At 44.2% G+C, this 26687-nt stretch overlaps 1 protein-coding gene across 2 annotated transcripts; it reads left to right on the top strand.

The window, feature by feature from the left end:
• Window positions 1–21536, top strand: Erich2 (glutamate rich 2). 2 transcript variants are annotated; one of them, XM_057755356.1, is made up of 12 exons: window positions 1–442; window positions 554–599; window positions 3156–3191; window positions 4448–4478; window positions 5210–5258; window positions 5472–5508; window positions 8809–8898; window positions 11691–11839; window positions 14295–14476; window positions 16857–16914; window positions 20344–20415; window positions 21338–21536. In XM_057755356.1, the coding sequence occupies exons 1-12, from the start codon at window positions 1–3 to the stop codon at window positions 21460–21462; spliced, it is 1317 nt and encodes a 438-aa protein (XP_057611339.1). In that variant the 3' UTR covers window positions 21463–21536. The 2 variants fall into 2 exon arrangements, with proteins under 2 accessions (XP_057611339.1, XP_057611340.1); XM_057755357.1 differs by lacking the exon at window positions 8809–8898.
• Window positions 21537–26687: the final 5151 nt, after the last annotated feature.

Below are 26687 nucleotides of genomic sequence, written 5' to 3'. Positions count from 1 at the left end.
ATGGAAACCGACCTTCCACTCCCCCTGTCTCCGGCCTTTCTTAAAGTAACCAGGGTACGTGCTCAAGTCTGCCCCAGGGTGTGCGCCCCCAACTTGCCCCGCAGCGTGACCCCCAGGCCCGCGGGGCGCTGGGCATCCCGCGCCACACGCTCCACCCTCCGCGCGGTTCCATCAGCTAGCCCAACCCCCGGCCCGCCTCCAGCTCGCTCCCTGCGCCCCACCCCGGGCCCACCGCGCTCCGCCCCGCTCGCCCCTCCGCTGCGTCCGACCGCCCGGTCGCTGGGCAGCTCCCGCGGCTCCCGGGGCTCCAGCGGCAGCCCCTCCTGTCTCCATGGCGACGCGACGTCCCAGGCTCGCAGCTCGGAACCCAGCGCGGGCGGCGAGCGGGTCTGGCCCTCCTGGTCAACCCTTCGAGGGATCTCCTTGGCAGGGTCGCCAGCGGGTAAGCAGCGCCGCGGTGACTGCGAGTAACTTCCTGGTGTCCCCGTTAGTGGCGGGACCCAGCCCGCACCTCCGACCGCGCCTAACCCCGAAAACTTCTCTAACACTGCAGGTTGGGGCTCTGGAGCCCCACGGCTGCCGAGGCACCGCCCGAGAAGGTAAGGATGTTTAGCTGAGAGGAGGGGAGGTCTGCCTGGTTGTGCGTATCTCACCCTACAGCCCAAAGGAAAACTGTCACCTTCCATCGCGGGGCCTCCAGCTCCGCCCCAGTTCTCCCCAATTCTCCCAGTTGCCTGGAAACAATTTAATGATTTATAAGGATGAGCATTCCCTGACTTGCTCTTCCTGATCGCACAAGAGAAGGGTCAAAATCCAGTCAGGATGGCTTGGTCTGTCCAAAAAATCAAGAGTTTGACTTTTGACTCATTGAACATCGCACACCAATAGGATTTCAACAGTATCTAGCTCAGTAACACTGGTAGCGTAGGTGAAGGTGTTCGTTCTTGCCCCCAAGAAAACTGCTTTTAAAAAAGGAGATCTGAAAAAGATACTTTAAATACTTTAATTATCCTAAAACTCAACGTCAGTGACTCGCGAATACACACACGCGCGTTTTTATTTTTGTTTTAATCTCCAGAAAACAACCTCAACAGAAATGATCTTTAACTGCCGAGTTTCCAGAACTAAATCCCAACACTTTCCTAGGAATTCCCACTGCACCCGCTCCAGAATTCCAGTCTCTCATCCGTCTTCGTTTGAAAGCTACATGCCTTAACTGTGCTCTCTGCTTACACGTCCAAACAGTCTGGGGTTTCAAGTAGAACTGGTTTTCATTTCCCAGGTTTCAGGACTGTGTGTACAGAGCCAGGCCATTCATAAAGCACTAGGACTTATTGAGGCAGTTGACTTGTAGTGGCAGTTAAGTTCTGTTATGTGTGTTTACCTGTACAGGAGCCCACGGGGTGAGCGAGCGATTACCTTGTATAATCATTTTATACTTCAATGAGCTGAATTACACAGAGGTTAAGGAATTGACTCAAAATTACAAGATCTGTTGAGATTTGAATATAGGTTGCCTCCAGCAAGCCACTGTCCTGCCAAGAAGGAAATACACAATTCATAAGTGCTTCTGGGGTTAAGGGGTGGATGATCATCTTATATGGATTTGACGCTGTACAGTGAAGTGTGCCTTGGTTGTGCCATGCTTCCCTGCCACTAGCCAACCCTTCTTCACCACAGTCTACACCACAATTTACACCACAATCTACACCACGGTCTACACCACGGTCTACACCACGGTCTACACCACAGTCTACACCACAGTCTACTCCACGGTCTACACCACGGTCTACACCACAGTCTACTCCACGGTCTACACCACAGTCTACACCACGGTCTACACCACGGTCTACACCAGTCTACTCATCCATTCGTTGTCAATCAGAACACAAGGATGTTTATGAAAACAAATAGAAAAAAAAGAGTAAGATTTGCATAAATACAATAGAGGAATTGTATTACAAGAGAAACCTAAAACAATATTTGGGAATTTGACCCTTCAGTGTTAGCAGCTCATTTGATAAACAGCTGTTTGGACTTTGCAATCCACGTGGAACCTGTGTGCCCCCACTGGCTGCTATTTAGTGGCATGGGCCTAGATGTGTCTGTTGTGAGCTACCTTACATCCATTTGGGGGGCACTAATCTTTTGGATACCATCAGTTTGAGGTAACCACATTCCACAGGCTCAGTACCTGTACATGGCTTCATGGCTACCATGGTGAACAGCTGAACTCTAGTTGACATGCTGTGTTCTCTGTTTCTTTCCAGTCCTACCCATTCAGCAAATGCTTGCTGAGCAGCAGCTTACATGATACGGAGCTCACTAGGCCCTAGAAATGGGCAAATCCCCGAAGTCCTTTCTCTCACAGAACTCCCAGCGAGTGAGACCACGAGTGTATATAAGTGAATGAAACTGTCATGAGCTCATATTTGGCCTCATGGAAGACCTCTTCTTTTATCTTTAATATTTTTCATTTTTCTTTTTTGTTTTGTTTTGTACTCATAGGTAGCCCAGGTTAGCCTGGCACTGACAGTCAAGATACTCCCGCCTTGGCCTACTGGGGTTGTTGGCATATACCACCATACCCAGTCACGCTCATTTGTTTGGTGGTGCTGCGCTCCAGTACAATCAGTATCTGATGTCTTTAAACGGATGTAGGATACACACTTGTGAGCTAGAAATGGTTTCTTTGTCACTCTCTCTGTTCCTCTCTCACACTAAAGACTGAACACACGGTCTTACGTATGCTAGGCAAATGACCAACCACGGAGCATTTTTGTTTGAGACAGATGCGAAGTTGTCCAGGCTCTAACTGGGAGTCTCGTGCTCTGCCCGTCTTACCAGCGTGTCCACAGGACAGTAGCCATCTGTGAGCCCATTTAGGAAAATCGTTTATCATACTTTGATTTTTCACAACTGGCTTCCCTCAAAAGATGTCTTGCTTTCTGGTACACTATAGCTCTCTATCAACTCTGCAACAGAGAATTAAGTTAGTAACATATTTAATATCTGTCTTGGTCAGGGTTCCCAGAATGCAAAGCCGGGGTGAAAGGGTAAACATTTCTGCTTTGCTCAAGAATGAGAGTCTGTGTGAGAGAGACAATTGGAGAGCAAGCAATCCCAACTAATGACCTTTGCTTTGCTGTCTACAGTCTTGGCCCTGAATTTTGTATTCCAGAAATCCCCAGGTATGTAATAATAACTATTCTAAAAGTCTCATTTGAGTGCTGGGCATGGTATCACACAGCTGTAATCCCAGCACTTGGGAGGCAGGTGGATCTCTGTGAATTCAAAACCAGCTTGGTCCATGTTGGGAGTTCTGGGTCAGTCAGAGCTACTAAAGTGAGGCCCTGCCTGCCCTGGGATATGGAGCCAAGTGGAGAAATGAGTGAATTGTTAACGTATTCTATAATTAAGTGTGACCTTTTCCATAAGTGAAAAATACGATTAAATGAAATATATCTAGACATTTAAAGGGCTCCATTATGGGGAAAACCAATTATATAACTAAGTAACTTAGAAAGCACCAAAACCTCAGAGAAAACATTCAACTTCTAAGTATTAGTAAATGCATGCCATGTGAAGATTTATGAGGAAAATTTACAATGTATCACTAGATAAAATAAAAGGTCAATTGTACTTTTATATATTTAAATGATACATGTTTTTAAATAGTTGAATAATACCTAATATTTAAATATTCAAATAATCAGTGAAATTCCATATCCTTCCACCTTCCTCTGGCTCCCTGCCCTCAAAGGTGTCCTTCCTGGCACCAGCAAACTGGACTGTGGCAGCGACTGACTTATGTACCCTGTTCTAGTTTGTTGAAGCTGGGGAGAGAAATATAAATGCGAGCTGAATGAAGTTACAATTTCCAGGGTCAGCTCAGTGGAAAGGATGTTCTAGGCCTACTGCTGAATGTATTTTTATCTAGACCCAGAATCCAAGATAATGAACCGAAAAGGTAGCAGCCCTAGAGGACTGTCCGGCACATTGCCACTGCCCCGTGCAGAATCCTTTCTACAGCTCTGTCTATATGCTCGCCAAGGAGAGATAAGAAAGTTGGTTTCTCTAGATCATTGGTGCTCAACCTTCCTAATGCTGCAACCCATTAGTACAGTTCCTCAAGTTGTGGGGACCCCAACCATGTAAATTATTTTCATTGCTACTTCATAACTGTAATCTTGCTACCATTGGAGATCATAATGCGTTTTCCAATGGTCTGAGGGGACCCCTGTGAAAGGGTCGTTCAGTCTCCCTAAGGGGTCGCGACCCACAGGTTGAGAACTGCTGCTTTAGCCTTTCTAACCTCATTCCTTAGCCTGGGCGGGTCCCTGATCCACGGCCTGCTGACAGTTCTGTGTTTTGTTTCATTTGTGTTTACATTCATACAAGTATTCAGAAATTTGCAAAGTGAATATCTTGTTCCTTTGTTTTGCAGAAACTACCTAGAAAAGAAAGATGTTGTAAAGGTAAAGGGTCCAGGGCTGGGATGCAGCTCAGCTGGTACAGTGCTTGCCTAGCATGGCAAACGGGAAACCCCCTTCCATCCCCAACCTCCATGAACTGGGCAAGGTAGCACAAGCCCGGCTTACTTGCACTGTGCATTTTTGGTTGTGTGCCTACTCTTTTGATGGCTAAGCCATTTCTCCACCTCAGTCCTAACACTTGGGAGGTGAAAGTAAAAAGACCAGCAGTTCAAGGTCATCTATGGCTACATGATAAGTTCAAGGCCAGCCCTGGTTGCTTAAATATGCTTTGTCTCAAAAAAAATTAGGTAAAATGTATACTTCTGAAGGTTTTGTTCTTGTTTTTGGTTTTGTTTTTAGAATGCTTTGGGTCATCTTTACCATCAATTTATAAAGTTTAAAAATAATTGGCTTTAGTATATATTACACAATAGAAATATTTACACAAAGGCTCTTTTTTTTTAAAAATATTTATTTATTTATTTATTTAGTATACAATATTCTGTCTGTATGACTGAAGGCCAGAAGAGGGCACCAGACCTCTTTACAGATGGTTGTGAGCCACCATGTGGTTGCTGGGAATTGAACTCAGGACCTTTGGAAGAGCAGGCAAGGCTCTTAACCACTGAGCCATCTCTCCAGCCCTACACAAAGGCTCTTGATATATTTTTTCCAAATACTTCAAACTGAAATAACAGTGATAATTCTAGTTTTTCTTCTCACTTCTATTTTAGGCATCAAAAAGCAGACCAAATGGCACATTGCTAGTGTTTGACCCAAAGGGTAAGTGATTTATTTCTTAGAATGTGTTTGACCATGATCTCACTCTGAATATTAGTTAAGAAGAATATTGGAGTGGCTGAATGTGGTTTATGACTAAATATTAATCCTGTGTTATCTATCTTTCAAAAAAACCTTAACTATTTTTCAATTAAAAATTTATGTTAGAAATAGCACTGTTGAAAAAATAATAAATATTTTTTTCTTCTCTTTCAGAAAAAGTGATGATTGACCCAAATAAAACAGTGCCACAGTAAGAAAATGTCTTTGGCCTTGCCATTTAAGTAATTAGACATAGATAATGCAAACCGTTTGTCACCTAATTAAACTTGTGAAGGCAGGTATACGTGAATGGGCTTCAGTTGTCACTTGAGTAGAGAAATATTTAAAATGAAAACTGAACCGAGACAGAAGTGAAATAGGCAGTACTCACTTCTGCCCGATGCTTAAATGAGTGTTTTCTGGCTACACTTGCCACTGTTCTTCTGTTCTTTTTGTTTTGTTTTGTTTGTTTTTTGAGACGGAGCTTTGGATCCTGTCCTGGAACTCACCCTGTAGACCAGGCTGGCCTCAAACCCAGAGATCCATCTGCCTCTGGCTCCCGGGAGTGTAAGGTTTAAAGGCTTGAGCCACCAACTCCCAGAAATACTGCCTCCTTCTTTAAAATATCCCTGTGAGTAGTTACTTTAAAATTAGTATTCTCAGCTGGGCTGTGGTGGCGCACGCCTTTATTCCCAGCACTCTTACTGGCTAATTCTCACATCTTGATTAACCCATTTCTAATAATCTGTGTAGCACCACGAGGTGGTGGCTTACCGGGAAGGATCTTAACCTGCGTACATCTTGGAGAGGAGAGCTATAGCGTCTGCCTCACTGCCCTTCTTCCCAGAATTCTGTTCTGTCTACTCCGCCTACCTAATTCTGTCCTATCAGGCCAAGCAGTTTTCTTTATTAATTAACCAATGAAACTACAGATAGACAGATGACCCTCCTACATCAACAATATTTGTTCTGTGAATAAATATTGTAATCAAATAAATAAATAAAGTTTGAATGTTGACCTTAAAACAAATTCCTAGGGCTGGAGAGATGGCTCAGCAGTTAAGAACCTCTTCCATGGTGGCTCACAAACATCTGTAACTCTAGTCTCAGGGATTCCAACAGCCTCTTCTGGCCTTTTGGGGCACTGCGTACATATGGTACAGACACTTGCAGGCAAAGCACCCATATACGTAAACTAAAATGAAAAGCAAAAGGTGCCTGTGCCAACCCTGACCCCTCAGTTGAGTTCTCAAGACTCACATGGTCGAAGGAGAGAAATCTCTCCCAAGAATTCATATGAATCAGTGGGTTCTCCACCTTCCTGAGGGTACAGCCCTTCTATACAGTTCCTCATGCTGTGGTGACTCCAACCATAAAATTATTTTCGCTGCTACTTCATAACTATAATTTTGCTGCTGCTGTGAATGGTAATGCAAATATCTGATATGCACATATAGATATCTGATATACATATGCAAATATATGATATATGCAAATATATGATATACATATACAAATAACCGATATGCATTTGGCCCACTAAGACCCCTGTGATAGAGTTGTTCAACCTCCTAGGGGTCTTGGGCCGCAGCTTGAGAATCATTGATACACACACACACTCACACACACATATGAACATAGCTCTTGGGAGCTGCAGATAGATTGTCTATCATGCCCAAAGTCCTGCTTCATTTTGAATCCTATTGGCCAAGAAGAATTCTACTCCATGCAGCATATATTTTATTTCCATACTGTAATAGCTAAAATATCCATCTTCAGTTTTGTTGCAAACTTTATACATCCTATAAATATACCAAAAAAAAAAAAAAAACATGAGCTGGGCATGGTGGCACACACCTTTAATCCCAACCCTCAGGAAGCAAAGCCAGGCAGACCTCTGAGTTTGAAGCCAGCCTGATCTACAGAGTGAGTTCTAGGACAGCCAAGGCTAGTCAGAGAAATTCTTGTCTCTACAAAAATAGTAACAACAATAAAAAACAAACAAAAAGCCAAACTTGTATTCATGTAGTGAGTGACACAAGCCACGTGTGTGAAGGCAGGAGACCATTCAACTAGGAGTTGAGTGTCTCCTTCTGTCGTGTAGGTCCTGGGACTTAATATCAGATCATCAGGCTTGGCAGCACAGGGCTTCCCCCACTGTGCCACCGCAGAACCCTGTATATTTTGTATCAAAGAGAAAGTAATATGTAACAGAACAATATTAGAGGACTTACATTTGTTTCTAATTAAGGTTACAGTCCACCCAGAAAAAAAGCCTATAGAAAGTATTTCCGTCTCCAGGCACATAATTCTAGCCTGTTGTTACATAGTTGAAAGCATTCTCAAAAAGCGTGAGATGTGATGTGCAGTCGTAATGGAGGTTAGTGGGTCATCCATTGGTAGAACTAAGTGAGGGCTGTGTCCGGGAGCCCTGGTGCATCGGTTGCTTTTCTTGGTACTGTGACAAAATAAATACCTGACAAAGCAACTCGAGTAAAAGGGGTTTATTCTGTATCACAGTTAGAATACACACATCATGGCCGGGAAGGGGACCCCACAGGGGCATGAGGTAGCTAGGCACACTTCGGACAATCAGGTGGTGAACGCCACGCTAGCTTGCTTTCTCCTTTTCATTAAGCCCTGAGATCCAGCCCATGTAATTGTGCTGCTCATATTTAATAGCTCTTTCTACCTCAGGAAACTCAAATCTATAAACTCCCTCCTAAGTGAGCTCCAAGCACTGTCTCCCAGGTGATCTAGAGTTTGTCCAATTGACAGTCTGGAGATTGGGTGCCTTGGGGCCGGTGTGACTGTAGATGGCACTCAGTAGTAACCATTACAGTCAATGTTCATAGACATGCTGAGCAGGGGTGAGACTCAGGTGTGATCCACATCCCGAGGGAGACACAGCTCAAGAGGTCATTGCAGCCTGGACCCAGACAGAAAAGCAGAGGGGCAAGGCACTCCAGCCCCATTCTACCTTTTGCAAGAGCAACATGGTCAGGTCCTCCTGTGCCCATTCAGGGACAAGAGCAAGGCTGGTCAATTCAGCCAGTGTGCTTCACAGATATATGGTGTGACCACCCCAGGCCCTTACCCAAGGTGAGGATAAAAGGGGTTAGTGTTCGAAGACAAGTCATAGTAAAATGGAAAACTGCAGGAACCATAGCTCAGAGGATTAACTCATGCAAAGTCAGTGACCTTCTCAGTGGAGCTTCTCATTCCCTTCCATTCCATGTTGACTCCACCCACTGACTGACGGGTCTGATTTGGTTAAGTAAAGACCCTACTGGTAGGGTCTTCTGTACCCGCTAAGGGAAACAGGCTGCAGCCAACTCAAAGGGTCTTCTGTACCCGCTAAGGGAAACAGGCTGCAGCCAACTCACAGTTCTTTGATCAAAGTTGAAGAAACTGTATCCTTGGGGGGTTGTTCCAGAATGGCGGTAGGCTGTACAGCCTTTTCTAAAATGAATGCTAAGCTGTGCTTTTTCCTTTCTGCTTCACTTTTAAGTTGCCTTGGACGAAGACCAAGATTGGCAAGCAAGCTTTATAGTTCCCCAACACAGATCTCCCTGGGAATAGCTAATACATTCTCAGCAAAGTAAGATTTAAATAACTTTTGGGTTTGACCCATGGTTGATTCAAATAAATTATTTAAGACAAAATTTAAATTGTAAGTTTTCTGATAGTACTACTAATAACAACTTAGGCAGATATTAATTGTTATTAATTATTAATATTATTTATTATATAAATAAGCTAAGAAAAATGCTAAAACTTAGGATATCTACCCTCAGTCATAACCACATTCTGCCTAATTGTCTAACCTGAGTAACTTTATAGCATTCAGAATTATTTAATTACATACCTTCTATATACGAAGGATGTTAGTATGTTAGTAAATCTTTCCTAACACAACACAATTGGAAGACTAAAGGGTCAGATGCAGAACAAACATAAGTCATCTTCCCTTGCCTTCTTCATGTCCAGAGAAGGGTGTGTGTTGGTTTGTTCCTGCTGCCATTTTTTTATCTCTTTTTGAAGACACTTTTAAGTTAGTGTACAAAGCATGAGGTTCCGCCATGACGTCTTCACCCATGTGTCATACTCTGTTCTCAGCTATTCCCCTTCCCCACGGCCACCTCTCAGCCCTTGCAGCTTATGCCCTTTCTTTCCCCCAGTCCACCTGCCTCCCTTTCTACTTTTCTTTCCTGAGTATCTTAATCCCCTATTTCCTACTACTCTTGAGATTGCTTTCTTCCCTTCTAGTTTCACAGTCTCTGAAGATGTGAATAAACACACACACGTGTGTGTACACACACATGTAATTTTAAACTCGAGTTCTGCATCTGAAAGAAAACATGCAAAATCTGTCTTTCTGACTCTATTTCCCTTAACACAGTGATTTCCATTTTTCTACAAATGTTTTGGTTTCCTTTTTCTTGAATGATATAACCTATCTATCTAATCTATCTTATTTATTTATTTAGGGGTCTTTTTGAGACACAGTTTCTTTGTGTAGCCCTGGCTGTCCTGGAACTTGCTTTGTAGTTTGAGGCTGGCCTCAAATTCACAGAGATCCACCTGCCTCTGCCTCCTGAGAGCTAGGATTAAAGGTATGCACCACCCCACCTCCTTGCTAGTGCATAACTTTTTTGTTTGATTTGTTTTTTGAGACAAAGTCTCTCTGTGTAGTCCTGCCTGTCTTGAAACTTACTCTGTAGACCAGCTTGGCCTCTGCCTCCCAAATGCTGGAATTAAAGGCATATGTGCCACCATGCCTGGCTTGATGGCACATAACATTTCATTGTGTATATGCACCATGTATTTTCTTTACCTAGTTATCCTGTCTTAGTTAGGTTTACTACTGCTGTGATGAAACACCACGACCAAAGCAAGCAAGAGTTTAGTTAGAGGCTTGCTCACAGTTTCGGAGGGTGAGCCCATGACCATTATGGGAGTAGGATAGCAGCAGGCAGGCCAGGATGGCACTGGACCTGTAGCTGGGAGCTCATATCTGGTCCGCAGGTTGCAGGCAGAGAGAGAGCAAGGCTGGACTTAGCATGGGCTTACAAATCTCAAAGTCCATCTTCAGTAGCACACCTCCTCTAACAAGGCCACACCTCCTAATCCTTCTCAAACAATTCCATTAACTGGGAGCCAGACATTCAAACATACGAGTCTATGGGAGCCATTCTTATTCGAACCACCACATATCCATTGATGACTATTAGACTGGTCCCACTCCCTGACTGTGGTGAATAGTGCAGTAACAAACATTCATGTTGAGTATCTCTAGGGTTTGATGGTTTAGAATCATCAGAATAAACGAACAGGGTAGCTTAGTCCTAGGAAATAAAGGCTCCGCTCTTACCTTTTCTAAGGAATATAGCAAGCTGGTCAACCCAGTTGTAAAGTCGTAACCCCAGGGTTAGCAAGAGGAACAGAAAGTCAAAAGGAGCTTAGCACACAGTCTGATTTCTTGAGTTTGATCCCCAGGGCCCTTCTGGTGAAGGGAAAGAACCAGGTCTTACAAACTGTCCTCTGACCTCCACATACAAGCAATGATATATGCCGACATACATAGTACATGCAAAGAAAGAAAGAAAGAAAGAAAGAAAGAAAGAAAGAAAGAAAGAAAGAAAGAAAGAGAAGAAATGAAGGAAGAGAGAGAAAAGAAGAAAAACAGAACCCAAGATAGCTGACTGTTCTGAGTTCAGTGTTTGAAGGAGCAAAGCCACTACAATTTGAGGGAAAAATAACACTTTATCTTTTTGTGTCTTTCCATGCAATTTTTTTTTTCTTTTGAACTTTGAGAACAAGACACACTGGAAGATTCTTAATCCCTCTGAAAAGGGACTTGGATTATTTTTCCACAAGCGTAGGTGTGCTTCTCTGGAAATGAATGCCGTATCCAGAAAGGCTTTGTGTCCGTGTGCTGTTTATTGGCTTGCAGTTTCAGATGTAAAAGCTGAAAGAGGCTGTTTTAGGCTGTGGGGTGAATATTAGTGTTGGAACCTCACTAAAAGTACAGCACTTGGCAAGAGCATACATCTATTTATACTTTCTTTTTAGAAAGCCATTCAAGGCCGGCTTCCTTAAATGGCTTTATGTCGCCACGTCACGATGACTTCCTAAATGATGCTCTCACGTGCTCTGGGTTGGAACTCCACAAAGATTCTAGGAATTGTCGCACAATAATGAGTGCCAAGCAGAAATAGTTTTTTATCAGCAATGAAAATTATACTTTTCTAAAGAGCCAGCATTCTGTTTAAATCCATATTTGGTATATTATGATTTTCTTTGAAGCATAGTTGGCACGTGTGTGTGTGTGTGTGTGTGTGTGTGTTATGAACACTGACGAGCTGTCGCACTATCTTCTTTGACGGTTAGGAAAGAACCCTGTGCAAAGAAAACTGAAGATAAAGTCTCTTCAAAAAGTCCTGAAAGCAGACCGTCCTCAAGGAGTGTTGAAAATAAGGATGTCTTAACAAATCGGCAGTCTGACCTGTGGTTATCTTCCTTCCTTAAAGAAAGTGCAGGTAACAAATAGCATGTCTTGGGCTGGAGAGATGGCTCAGTGAGTAAGAGCACTGGCTGCTCTTCCAGAGGACCCGGGTTCAATTCCCAGCACCCACCGGGCAGCTCACAAGTCCAATTTCAGGGGACTGACACCTTCACACCAATAAAGTTAAGTAAATTATAAAAAAAATATTAAAAAATCAAAATAAATAGCATGTCTTACTGTGCTGAATAATTGTGGCTTCTGTTTTAGCCAACTGTCCATGATCTTTTGGACATGAGTTGACAACACTGTCACTCTAAAGTGGGTCAAAGGAAGCAGTAATTGTTCAAACTCATATACCAGGTTATTTGATATACATTCAGATAGACATCTGTGGATGTATATGATGATCACTACAGGGTATTAGACCCTAGAATAGATTAAAACAGCTTACCAAGCCAGAGTGCTAGGTACCAGCTTAAAAATCTGGATACAGTTGTCAAGGCAGACACTGATATTTTTCTTAAGAAGTTCACATTCTACAGGAAGATAGTTCTTAAAAAGTAAGTGTTCATTGGTTGAAGAATAGATACGGAAGATGTGGATTACTTATAGAAAGGAATAGCTTGGACATTAAAAATAAATGAAATTGTGTCATTTACAATGTGGATGGAACTGGAGATCTCTATATTAGCTGAAACAAACCAGGCAGAGAGACAGTGCCACACGCTCTCATTATGGGACGAGTAGTTAAGACTGGAGGAGGGGTTACCACACGCTGGGAAGAGGAAGGAGAAAGGAGGTCTGAGGAGAAACTCAGCACAGCTTAGAGATAGGAGTCTGATGTGTTGTTAAACAGTCGGATGGCTGGAAACAAGGAAAATGACCTCAAAAATCTTAGACTGATGGGGTTCATGTAGCCGTAAAGAAATGATGTGTTTCATGCATTGAAACATTATGGTACTTATGAATACGTACTGTGTGTGTGTGTGTGTGTGTGTGTGTGAGAGAGAGAGAGAGAGAGAGAGAGAGAGAGAGAGAGAGAGAGTCAGAGAGAGAGAGAGAGTCAAGGTTTCTCTGGGTAGCCCTGACTGTCCTGGGACTTGTTCTGTAAACCAGGCTGGCTTCAAACTCAGAGATCTGCCTCTGAATGCAGAGATTAAAGGCATGCACCACCATGCTCAGCTGAATGCTATCTTTATCAATCACTATAAAAGTTTTGAACAGCAGTGTGAAACACCAACTCAAAAGATAATTTGAGGCTGTAGGAGGGGCCACCCAGGAGAGAATCATTTGGACTCGGAGATTTGGGAACCTGTGCACTACGCTGTGTGTGCAGTGAATGAGCCCGTCCCTGTGATGTCGCAGGATGTTCTTGGTCACCCATTATGACCTTCCTCTGATGACATCAGTATGGTGAGGTGGTGCAGAGACCAGGCGTGCTCTAGAGGGTCAGGAGGTTACAATTCCATGGAGACTGTGGATGAGAAAAAAACAGGTAGATGGGTATCTTCAAAAGAGCTGGTGTCATGTTTCAGGCTGACATGTTTGGCTTGGAGTTGGTTTTACTTTATCTTTTTGTTTTTTCCTGGTCTGTACTTTTCCAGCCTGTCTTCTTTGGTGCTCTTCCCTGAAAACCATCTTTTTCTTTCCTATAAAGTGTTTTTATGTCGTTTAGAGTACCTCATGGCCATGATCTCATCAATGAAGAGACCCCACAGACATTTGGAGAAGGGACTGGGTCTAACTAGTTCATTCTGAAAGTATGAAAGACTACACAAAGCCAAAGGGACACCCCACAGTGCTCCCCATGGGATGGGGGGCACATTAGAAGAAACAAAGTTAAATATTCTTTACAATTGTCATAATACTACATTTTAATGCATTCCAGGAAAGATTTATATAGAATGTAGTTAAGAGAATTAGTTCTCGCTGATACTCTTGACTGACTCCCAGACCAAGTGGGGTTGCTACATGAACTTGAAGAGAGGTAGTTTCACCTTTTTGCCCTATTTGTTCATCAGTAAATAGGAAGAGAAACACTACCCAGACAGAGAGGTGGCTCAGTGGGTAAGAGCATTGGCTGCTTTTGCAGAGGACCCAGGTTCAATTCCCAGCACCCACATGGTAGCTCACAACTGTCTGTAACTACAGTTCTAGGGGACCCAACACCCTCTCACAGATATGAATGTAGATGAAACACCCGTGCACATAAAATAAAATAAAAGGAACCATCTTAAAGAACAACAAAATTATAAAGCAAGAAGGAAAACACTGCCTGTCTCCCTGGGATGTTGAGAGGGATAAGTGAGCTGATACGTGTACAGAGGGGAGCGGAGATGGTGGGTTTGTGTGCTGATTGTCTTTTATTAATATATTGGTTTCACAGATGCTAATAGGATCTGGTTCAATTTAAGACTTTGGTTATGTGTGCTCTGTTTAAGATGGAGCGGGCTTTCTACTGTTCATTTGTCGTGTGTGCTCTGTTTAAGATGAAGTGGACAAGGATACAGTCCTTGCAAAGCAAGAAAAAATCAGTGAGTATTGCCTTGAGGACATCGAGGAGAAGTTGTCGGATTCGACAGATGGCGATGGTGACGATGACACCAACGATGAAGATGACGAAGGCACCCCTAAAAAGGAGACTCGTGCCCCGCTGGAGTTGATGGCAGAAGTAAGTTTTTTGGTTTTGGTTTTTGTAGGGTTTCTTTCTATAGCTCTGGAGCAAGTCCTGGAACTCACGCTATAGACCAGGCTGGCCTTGAACTCACAGAGATCCGCCTGTCTCTGCCTCCTGAGTGCTGAGATTAAAGGCATGCACCACCACCGCCCAGCCAGTAGAAGTAAGTTTTTGCGTGTGTATTATAACTGAAAACATACAAATATCAGAATAATTAAACAGGATACTATGTTATTAGATAGAGTAAATGAATTAGTATATATTAATTATTTAAAAATTTGACTATTTCTTTGAAGACCATTTCTCCCTAAACCTGGCTCTAGGTGTGTGTGTGGGGGGGAGTGGAGTGGCGGGAGATAGAGACAGGATGTACTCTATCCTGCATGTCAGCTCCGTGGTGAAGCATGCTCAGTCTGCACAAGGCCTGGCATGTCAGCTCCGTGGTGGAGCATGTGCTCAGTCTGCATAAGGCCCTGAACTGACCTCTGCTCCCAACTCCCAGCAAATAAAGACTATTTAGTGCCAAAGGGGGAAAGGAATCACAAATTGTGGGGTTTTTTTTTCTTAGTTTCTGGATAATCTCAATACATATGTGTAGTGATATTTCATTTGTATTTTAATAAATAAAGCTTGCCTGAAGACTAGACAGTAAAACAGCATCACTGGTCAGCCTTGCAGACCAGGCAGTGGTGACCCCTTTCATCCCAGTAGCCACACTAGTTTCCATAGAAACGGGGAAGCAGTAGTGCACACCTTTAATCCCAGCACTAGAGGGGAATATAAAATGGAAGATGACAGCTCTCAGTGTCTCATTCTGAGATTCCTGGAGGCAGGATAGCCATTTCTGACTGAGGTAGAGATAAGTGTCAGTGGCTGGCTGTTTTTCTTTTCTTTCTTTTTTTTTTTAGGTTTTCTGAGACAGGCTTTCTCTGTAGTTTTGGAGCCTGTCTTAGAACTAGCTCCAGTAGACCATGCTGGCCTCAAACTCACAGAGATCCATCTGTTTCTGTCTCTGGGTTTTTGTTAATCAGGCTATGTACATGCACATAAATGCTCATTTCTATTTTAAATACCTGAAAAGAATTTCTGGCTGATTGGACAGAAGCATAAGCCTCTTGTAGAGGATCTGGGTCTGGTTTCCAGCACCCACATGGCTGCTCACATCCACCCATAACTCCAGTTCTAGAGTGATGCCCTCTTCTGACCTCCATGGGCATGCGTGTGGTACATATATACCTGCGGGCAAAACGCTTGTGCACATGAAATATTTTTTTAAAAATACATAAAAATGTTAAAAAATAATTACATCTCTAGGTAGTGGAAGTGTTTTCAATGAGGTACAAAGTATAAGTTATAAAATTATAAAACAGTAGAAGGAAAACGAAGCTGCCTTGACAGTGCCGGTAAATGCCGAGCTACATAGTGTTCGTCACAGTTCTTCTGCCTGTCTTTAAAGATTTACATGTGTGTGTGTGTGTGTGTGTGTGCGCGCGCGCACGTGCTTTCATGTGTTAATGTGAACCACACATGAATGTCGTCAGGTCAGAAGAGGAACTGGAGTTACAGATGGTCATGAACCGTGACACAGGTAGTAGTAGCAACAGAACCTGGGTCTTCTTAAGAGCAGAAAGTGCTGTTAACTGCCCAGCCATCTCTCTGGCCCCCATGGTTTGTTTTAAACTTGTAATATGACATCATGGTCTGCACTGGCAGAGGGAAGCTGACCCTGAGCCAGAGAAATATGTAAACAGCGAGACCAATGTGATGTCAGTTGAATCAACCTCTCCATTCTCAGGCTCCTAAGTAATGCACAGACCTTGTAGCTAGGCAACAGGACTGGGCTCTCTCACCAAGCTCCATCACATGGCTTCAGATACACACCTGGGTGGAGAGATGGCTCAGTGGTTAAGAACATTTCCTGCTCTTCCAGAGGATGGGTAATTTGGTTCCTAGCCCGCACACCAGGTAGCTCACAACTGCCTGTAACTCCAGCTCCACAGAATCCAATGCCCTCTCTGACCTCTGCAGGCATCTGCACACACAGCTGGCATGTATTCGCACAGACACATACACACATATATGTGAATAAAAATAAAGATATTTAAGTATAAAAATAACTAAGTGTGGTTAGTTGACTGGCTGCAGACTCACTCATGGAGAAATGTATAAATGTTAAAAACAGAATAACTGCCAGGAGGTGGTAGCGCACACACACCTTTAACCCCAGCACTCAGAAGAAGAGGCAGGAGGATTTCTCTGAGCCCTGCCCCCCCAGTCAGAATAACTAATCATTAATTGGTATTTTTAGGGTGTTTATTATAATTGACGTGCAAATTCTGTCTTGAAACCACTTTCTGACAAATTTGTTTTTTAGTTCCTGAGAGCAGAAATGGGCCGAGACTACCAGCTCGCCAAAAAGTTATGTCAGATGAGTAAGTACAAAACGCTCACCTTCTCCGGCATCCCTTTGTTTCTAGAAACAGATCCCATGGTACGAAGATGGCTTGACCATCCCAGTCTAGTGAACTCTCTGCCAACGTCTCAGGGATCCCTTAGGATAAATGAGTTCAGTTATCTATGGACTCACTGGGACTTCTAGGGTACTACTTAGTGTATTAAATCAAAATAGATTAATAGACCGGTTGCTAACCTGGAAAAGAGACTCACCATGACTGAGGAGGCAGTAAATCACTTTATGCCGCTGGTTTCAGAGACGCACCAGGTGGGACAGGAGTCAACATTAGCTGAACATGTGTTTATTCCACCAATGTCCAGCCCTGCTTGTGTGCCAGGCACTGTGTGAGACCCTGGAAAGTCAGCAGGCAACTGAAACCAACCCCACAGTCAGTCTGGTGCTGGACAAAAAAGAAACTAATAGGTAAACGGTGTGCCAGGAATGATGGGTGCCCTAGTTGCTGGCTCCTCTTTTCCTGAGTCTCCAGTTACAAGCAAAAAAATAAAAATAAAAATAAATGGTGCCCAATGTGTATCTTACACTCAGCTCTGAGTTTTAAATTTTAGTTCTGTGTCTTGTTTTGGGCATTTTCTATTGACCTGTTTTTTTGTTTTTTTTTTTTTTTTAATTTACTTACCCTCCTTCCCTGTGTCCAGTCTTCTGTTATAACTATCCAGGGAGTGAGCCAAGTGGTGATGTCACATTCCTTTAATCCCAGAATTTGGGAGACAGAGACAGACAAGCGGGTTTCTGCGAGTTTGAGGCTAGCCTGGTCTACAAAACAAGTTCCAGAACAGCCAGGGCTGTTACAAGATAAACCGGTCTTGAAAACTACAAAATAAATAAATAAATAAATAAATAAACTATTCAGGCATTTCAGAGATTCTGTTTTCCAACATTAGAATGTTTCTTTAATGATTTGCAAAGATCCCAGCCAGCTCTTAACTGGTACTTAATGTATTCCCAACCATTCTGACCACCTTCCCTTCTCTTTTCTCTTCCTCTCCTCTCCTCTCCTCTGCTCTCCTCTCCCCTCCCCTCCCCTCCCCTCCCCTCCTCTCCTCTCCTCTTCTCCTTTCTCCTCTGACACAGTCTCTCTACACAGCCCTCTGTCCTGTACTCACTACATAGACCAAGCTGGCCATGCAGATAAGGCTGGCCCCACCTTTTCTTCTAATATGGCAGCCATGGTTATTTTAAAAGCTAAAAATAGCAACCCTATTCCTCACTGATACTGAGACCCAAAATGGTGACTGTGATGGACTTCAGTGAATACCTAGCCCAGGGATGGGAGTGTCCTCTCCCTGACACAACAATTCGCTGCTGGCTAAAGTGGCTTCATGACCTTGTTAGCACTGCATGGTTTGCATTAGAGGTGGTGCGCCTTATTAATTCTTGCAAACACTTTTGACCTTTTGTGTCTTTCAAGTAAAATGTTGGGTGCCCCACACAGAATATCCCATCAGGAGTCCAGTGTGTTCAGTTTTAAGGGGCACACCGGGAGCCAAACACAGACCTATGCACATGCTAGCACATCCTCTGCGCTGAGCATGCCTGGCCCCCAGCCCTCTCATTCTGTAAAGGAGCTGAAGCAGGAGGTAGCTGGCTTGTCACGACTCACAGTGACGGTGGCACTCATAATGTAGCCAGTATGGTAAGCATCACAAGGAGCCTGAAGTGCAAGCTTGAAATACTGAAACAGGACCCCAAAGCATTCCTTTAGGGGGCTCTTGCTTTCCAGGGTGCTCAGATGGGTCCAGGTTAGTAAACAATCTCTAACACAAAATGCTAGAAATTTCTGTCAGCTTGTCACAGACCCTCTCAGTCACTCTGGGAGTAAGGATCGCTAGAGCATGGACTAGGTACTGCTGGGCAAGTCTTAAAGATGTTCCCATTCCTTCGCTCTCTGGAAACCAACAGCTGGAGCAGCCTGGCTGAACCCCGGGGATAGCTCCCCTCATATCTGATCCCGTGAGATAATCCCAATTCCAGGAAACTTCCTAAATTGTTCTAAGAATTGTTAACCTGTTCTGCCAAAACGAGTCCACTGTCAAAGACATTTGGGAACCCACAGTCTGGATCTGTGAATCGTTCTCTGTGTCCTGCGGTTCCTCCTCCATGTAAACGGAACCTCCTTAACTGTACTTGACCTAGTCTGTCAAATGGGTGTGTCCAGGGCAAATCAGACACTGCTCTGCAAAGAGGCTTTGCCTCACAGAAGTAATTTAGGCTAATGATAAGCACATCTAGTCTAACTTAAAATACAGAAATAAGCACTTTGACAAGAAAGCATTGGTTCTGAAGACCCCTGAAGTCCTTGAAAGGAGCTTCTGAGCAGGCACATAGTCCGACTCAGACTGATGAAAACTGTTAATCACCTTTAGTGGAGTCAGAAATAGTCACTGGCATGGTGAATTGAGGCAAAGGCCTGGGGATCATTTCCTGTGAGTCAGTAGAGTCTCAAACCATCCACCGTTACTTCTCAGACAGGCAAATGAATAATAGCACACTTGGTGTTTCAGTGCCCCTTGGGGGCCGCCAAGATAACTGCAAGAGATGGAAGTGGGTGTGTGGAAAGAAACCAGAATACTCCTCAAGCAAGGCAGGTGGAAAAAAGGAGGGCGGTCTGCAGGGTTTTGAAAAAACAGGGTGACCCCGAAATGAAACTCTGGCCTCTAGGATACTGGTAACATATCAACAGGCCCCCAAAAAGTAGTTCAAAGGAAGTAACACAGTTACAGCAAGGATCAGCAAAAGGGAAGATCATAAATAAATAAATAAATAAATAAATAAATAAATAAATAAAAGCTGTTGAGAGGGGAGAGCATTGAAAAGGGCAGGGTTGGGGTAGAGAGTTGTCAGAAGAGAAAGAAAGTATAGTTTCCCTGTTTGGAACAGTGGCGCATCTGTCGTGGAAGAGTTTGTACAAAGAAGAAAACTCACCTCTTTTGGGATAGATGTGAACTTTATGTAGACTCTGTCGTGCAGACCCTGGGCGGATGAGATTGGGAGGGGGAAGCAGACCTCTAAGGACATTGTCTTTGCATCACCCAAGTCTCCGAATTTGGAGACTGTTGCCCTTTGGAGAATTTGATTCTCCAAGTCCTTCCATCGCCGGCCTGGGAAAGAGGCAGGGCTGAGGAGGTTGAGCTCTTTGGCTGGAAGGTGGACAACACCAGGAGTGTCATTTCTCCTACAAAGCACCAAGTGTAAGTGGGGTTTTCTTTGTGCTCAGATGTGCCAGCAATAGGATTGTGGAAGTTCTTGGGGTTTGGGGGTTTTGTTGTTGTTGTTGTTGTGTTTTGTTTTGCTTTGTCTGTTCTGATTGACAGCTTCAGTCTGTCTCTAAGGGCTGCTTGCTCAAACACTAGATATTAGTGACATATATTCTGTTCTCTATTTCCAGTCCTAATCTATGAACCAGAAAATCCTGTGGCCAAGGAATTTTTCTCACTTATTGAAGAAATATTGCTAAAGGGTAATTTTAAAATTTGAACTTTATTTTTTTCCTCACAAAACTGTAAACGGTGTTTTAAAAACATTGTTATGAGAGATTGTGAAAATATTTCTTAAGGAAATGTTAAGGAATTTCTAAATCAGTGGTTTTCAGCCTTCCTAATGCTGCGACCCTTTAATACAGTTCCTCATGCTGTGGTGACCCCCAACCGTGAAATCATATTCATTGCTATTTCATAACTGTAATTTTGTTATAAATTATAATGTAAATATCTGCTATGCAGGACATCTGATGTGTGACCCCGTGAAAGGGCCGTTCAGCCCTCTGATAGGTTGCGACCCACAATTGAGAACCACTGGTCTAAATGGCCGTTTTGAATGGTGTAATAAAATCAGACAGGAAAGATTCCTGCCCCATTCTCTCCATGGGGTGGAACTGTCTGTACAAAGCCAGTTCCCTTGAACATGGAGAAGCAGAACGTGTAACCAAGCCCATGTGTTACAGTGATGTCGGTCTCTACCCCAAGTCAATTTCCCTTATTCTATTTCAGAATTTCTTTAACTTTTTACAAAGTTTGGTTGGCTTGTTTTTGAGACAGAGTCTCAAGGGTCACCCTAAAATCATGATCCTTCTGCCTCAGCTTCTTGAATTCCAGGATTACACAGGTACCATCGTGCCTGGCTTTTTAAGGATCTCATTGCTGATAGTAGAAGTTATTTAGACAGATCTGTGTTTTAAGTTAATTTTGAACCCACAAACATCTACCTGCTAATCAACATAAATATGTTGATGGTCTTGTTCTATTTTGATCTGACCCCAAATTAAGCTCAATTTTTATATTCCTCAAAATGCGTATTTCGTGGTAGAGGGAGTTGAGATGTAAGGGTTTTTGGAGGGTGGGCGCACCGGGAAGCATCATGAGTGTCTCTCCTTTGTGCGGCAGAGAAAGCTCAGAAACAGAAGGACGAGGAAGAGGACAGTGAAGAGGGTACCAGCAGTGAGAGCGAGGCGGAGAGCAGTGAGGAAGGGAGCGAGGACAGCTCCGACGAGTGTGAAGACGGATCCTGAGGTCGCTGCTGTAGAGAATTATTTTCACGAGTGTATGCCATGCGAATGAAAATATAAAGGAGAGAGCTACTGTGCAGCCTAACTGTGGTTTCTTTGGTACGGAGTTCAAGTGATCTGCACTCTTAGTTTGAGCTTCTTGCTCTGTGTTCAGGCTTAGACAAAGACACGTCACTTAGAGAGGGAGGAGGGAGGGAAATATGACATGCTGGGAGCACAGCATGCGCCCCACACTACTTAATCTTACAACCCCAAGTAATATGTTACCATCCCCATTTTACAGGTGGGAAGAGTGAGGCATGGGGAGAGTAAATAGTTTCTCTAATGAGAGTCACCTGTTTGTAGGGTCTGGATTTGCCTCTGTGACCTCATGGCTCAACAGCTGGGCTTTCAGTCCCCTTTCAATGACTGCCCCATCAAACTTTAACAAAGAAGTCATCTGTCCATGTCACATATCTGGAGAGCTCGTTTCCTCTCTGGCAGAGAAACAACAGAGTGTGTGTATGTGTGTGTGTGTGTGTGTGTGTGTGTGTGTGTGTGTGTGTGTAACAAAAGAGGCCATGATTTTAAGAGGGAACAAGGCCGGTGTGGTAGCTTGAATGTTACCAGACCTCATGATCTCATAGGGAGTGGCACTATTAGGAGGTGTGGCTTTGTTGGAGTGGGTGTGGCCTTGTTGGAAGAAGTGTGTCACTGTGGGGGTGGGCTTTGAGGTTTCCTATGCTCAGGATACCACTCAATGTCTCGGTTGACTTCCTGTTGCCTGCAAGATGTAGGACTCTCAGCTGTTCCCCCTGCACCACCTCTGCCTGCATGCCACCATGCTCCCTGCCACGGTGATAATGGACTGAACCTCTGAGATGTAATCAAACCACCCCAATTAGATTTGTTTTTCCTTCTTAAGAGTTGCCATGGGTCATGGTGTCTTTCCACAGCAATAACAACCCTAACGAAGGCAGCAGGGCACATGGGAGGGATTGTAGGGAGGAATGGGAAGAGGGAAAGTGAATTGGTGATTATACTTTAATTTTTAAATTGTTCTAAATTTAAAATATATTTTATATTTTTTAATGGAGGTTGGAGAGAGGGCTTAGCAACTAAGAGCCAGGAATGCTCTTCCAGAGGAACCAGGCTTAGTGCCCAGCACCCACACCGGAGCTTACAATTAGAGCTTCGGCTTCCTGTGATCTGTGCTGGCTACTCTGATGTCAACTTGACACAAGCTATAGTCATCTAAAGGAATGAAACCTCAATTCGAAAATTGCCTACTTAAGACTAAGCTGTAGGCTGACTTTTAGGACTTTTTTTTTTAGTAATGTGGGAAGGCCTAGCCCATTGTGTGGGGAGACATCCCTGGGCTTGTGGTCCGGGTACTATAGGCTGAGCAAGCCACCGCAAGCCAAATAGCTGCATTTCTTGGTGGCCTTTGCATCAGCTCCTACCTCCAGCCAACTGTCTTCGATTTTGGACTGTGATATGGACATCTAAAAAAACAAACAAACAAAAAAAAAACCAAAAAAAAAAAAACCTCACAGGGTATTAGCTGACATTGTGGTTCATACTCATAATCCCAGTTCTCAGGAGGTAAAGGCAGGAGGATGAGGAGATTGAGGGCATGAGACCCTGTCAAAAAAATAAGACACTTTGAAATTAACATAGCTAAGGAAGTAAAAGACCTCTGCAATGAAAACTGAATATACACACAGGCACGTATGTATACACACATATGCATACATACATCACACACTGACACCACACAAACATAAAAGTTAACTATGTGTGAATGTGCCTGCGTGCCAAAGTTTCAGTCTGTAGCCCAGGCTGATCTTGAACTTACATTAATCCTCCTCCTCCTCCTGAGAACTGGACTTAAAGGCATGAGCCACCACACCCAGCTGAAGTAGATATTTTAATTGCTAGCTCTCCTGGGCTCCTTTAACATTTCAGCTACTCTGTAACAAGGTTTTGGGCCTCAGGTCCCTCGGTGTTTCTTTGTAATAATTATTCTAAGCCAGTCAGGACTGCAAAGCCATAAACCACACAGGATCACAAATGGGGCTGGAGAGAGGGCTCAACTGGCTGCTCTTCCAGAAGCCCAGGTTCAGTTCCCAACACCCGCATGATGGCTTATGACTGCCTGTAACTCCAGTTCCGTGAGATCAAATGCCTTCTTCTGACCCCTGCGGGCACCAGGCATACGTGTGGCACACATACATACATGTAGTCAAAACATTCATACAGATTAAAATAAATCTTTTTAAAACTAAAATAAACACAACTCTATAAGATCTATCACTTGGAATATAAGAGCTGCTAGTTCTCTCAGTCATGCTGATAGAAAGAGAAAGACAGACAGAGAGACAGAAACATCTCTAAACGCCCTCCTCTAAACACTCACCCCTATTAGACTAACGCTAAGCGGTCCTGGGACTCGATTACCAATCAGCCGAGGGATCTTTTGCTCTGTTCCGATGAAAGCTACAAAGAGCAACTCTCCTTCCATGTCAGGTCTCTAAGCTGCTGGTGTTGGGATCTAGAATTCTTTGGCTCTGAGCTTTAAATGCCCAAGGCTCAGCGCCACCCAGCGGCTGGTGTGACATCTCTGTATTGGGCCCCACTGTTCACAGTGCTGTGTAGCGAGCGCCTTACAGCTAGTCCGGAACCCGGTCACGTACACTTGGCTCCTCCCAGCCTTTCGTCATCCGCAGCTGCCACTCTCGCATCTTTTCAACAGTGTGCGATCCTTTTGTCATCTGCCGTCCTGACTTTTCCTGGTATCAGCACTCCGCAGTCTCTGCTGTGGACCACTCTCTGGTGCTTTAGCTCCCACCTGCTTCATTGTACCTGGAGCTCTGCTGGGGGAGGGGGTGTCCGAGAGCTGTCTGTTCAGTCCTCCAGTTACCAGCGCCAACCTGGTAGTTTGAGGGTAATTAGCCCCCATAAGTTCAGAGGAAATGGTACTATTAGGGGGTGTGGCCTTGTTGGAGGACATGTGCTGCAATGGAGGCAGGTGTTGAGATCTCCTAGGCTTGAGCTACATCCAGTGACACAGATCACTTCCTGTTGCCTGCATAGACCAAGATGTAGGACCCTCGGCTCCTTCTCCAGCACCATGTCTACAAGCACGCCACCATGTCACACCAGGATGATGATGGACTAAACCTCTGGAAAATTATGCCAACCTAAATGTTTCCCCTTATAAGAGTTGCCGTGGTCACCGTGTCTCTTCACAGCAATAGAAACCCTAGACTCTGACCCTCCTAAGATAAAGACTATAGACAGTAAAGAATACCAAGAGGGGCATGTAGTGTTTTGGGATCTAGGCTACACAAGGTGAATAATGAACCGGAATGAGGGCCTCACACTCTCCACCCACCCAGAGAAGGATGAGAAGAGAGCTACTTATACCATCCAGTCTGGAGCAGAGATTCACAACCCACCCCCACCAGGTGTCGCAGGTGAATGAGGTGTCCCTCCCTGACTAGACTGACGACCTCACAGGGATGCCCCATTGTAACTGTGGGCAGCATGGCCTGAGAGTCATCAGAAGTTGCTGTGCAAATGGAGGCTGCTGGAGCGGTTTCGGGGTACCTGAAACTGCTGCAGTCGTAGAGACCCCCAAAGTTTAGCAGGATCCATGAAGTCTTTGGTCTCTCAGATTGTTTGCTGCTGCTTTGACAGCATCCCTCAGTCATTCAGAATCATCTATGGGGCTGGGGGATGGGCATCTGTTTCTTTGCTCAGGCTTGTGAAGTGTGAGCAGCGGAGGGGGTGTCACCACGATAATTTGGAGACTCTCCCTAGTGGCTCCTCCTCCTATGTAAAAACTGGCTGAGGCTGGGATTGCTGTTCCCTGTCCTCCAAGGGCAGTGGCAACAAAATCCTTCACAGCCCTGCTGGACTTGGGAACTATGGAGTCAACAGGAGGTTCCATCCAACCCCCTCAGACATGGCTTCTGCTCTAGCTGTCCTCTGATGGAGGGGCACGGGACCAACAGATCTTGATAGGCAGGCTCACTTCTCCTGCCTGGCAGCTTCAGCCACTGTGATTAGTTTTAAAATTACATACATGAATAGACTGCACTTTGATGAAATCAGCCTGCCCATTCTCTTCCCTCCAACTCCCCCAACACCCTCAAGAATCCATTTTTCTTCCTGTCCTCCTGGACCCTTTTAAATCAACTGAACTCATTTAATGCACCCATAGGTGCCTGGGTGTAGGGCCATCCTCTGGAACATGGATTTAGTCATTTTAAAATGCAAAAATGTTAAGATGTTTTGACAAAGATCTGTCATGAAATTAGCATTTTCTTCCAGAAACTTCAATAACGAGCTCTAGCCTACACTCTCAGGGTTGCTGGAGTCCCTTTCTGTCTCAACCAATGCCCAAAGTTCCTGACTTCCACCTTGGCTTCCCTTATCCTTCTTGGTGTAATAGACTACAGCAATCTGCAATAGCCATAACACTGATGCATAGCACGTCACCCCAAAACTCACGAGTTTGAAGAGCAGTTTCATACCAACGTTCAAACCAAATCACACGGCCAAACTCAGCACGGAGGGGAGGGCAGAGAGGTGAGCAACTCTGAAGTATCCTCCCACTCTGGGATTTGTCTATGGCTTGGTCCCTGGCTTTAGAGTTGAAATAAGTCTATAACTCCAGTAAAAAGATAACGATTCCCATTTAATCCTTACATTTGTGAGCTGTTAAAAATCAGTTCAGCCAAGTGGCACATGCTCTTAATTCCAGCACTCAGGAGGCAGAGGTAGGTGGATCTCTGTAGCCAGCCTGGTCTACAGAGTGAGTTCCAGGACAGCCAGGACTACACAGAGAAGTCTGTCTTAAGAAAACAAATGTTTAAATGGATCTAAATTGATCACCTAGTCAAATAAAACAGGACCTTGGCCTCCCAACTGGAGCAATGATGGCTCTACCCTTACTACGTCAGGAAAACCTACAGTATGATTGCTGTTAAATATAATCCCTTCACATAAAATGGACTGACAACTTTGGTAGTTGGAATGAAGCCTCCCTCATTAAGATTTCAGCTTTCTTCCCTGAGTACTGGTCAATGCCTGGGAAGGGGCCAGACCTGACCCCACAAGTTTAAACAACCAGAGTCTCCCTGACCAAGTCAGAACATTCCAGGACCTTCTTACAAACTGTAGCAGCCACATGGAAATAGGGATTAAATGCCTGGTATTTTAAACCAAAACACAAATAAATA

Source organism: Chionomys nivalis, chromosome 22 (assembly GCF_950005125.1).
Source record: "Chionomys nivalis chromosome 22, mChiNiv1.1, whole genome shotgun sequence".
Taxonomy (NCBI): Eukaryota; Metazoa; Chordata; class Mammalia; order Rodentia; family Cricetidae; genus Chionomys; species Chionomys nivalis.
This window is presented reverse-complemented; position numbering and strand designations above follow the sequence as displayed.

What these genes read in the sequence shown, in the direction of transcription:
- Erich2 (XM_057755356.1), top strand. Translation starts at nt 1, where the DNA reads ATGGAAACCGACCTTCCACTCCCCCTGTCTCCGGCCTTTCTTAAAGTA. An exon ending in CTTGGCAGGGTCGCCAGCGG is followed by an intron (nt 443 to 553) that starts GTAAGCAGCGCC and finishes CTAACACTGCAG; the next exon opens with GTTGGGGCTCTGGAGCCCCA. An exon ending in AAAAGAAAGATGTTGTAAAG is followed by an intron (nt 4,479 to 5,209) that starts GTAAAGGGTCCA and finishes CTTCTATTTTAG; the next exon opens with GCATCAAAAAGCAGACCAAA.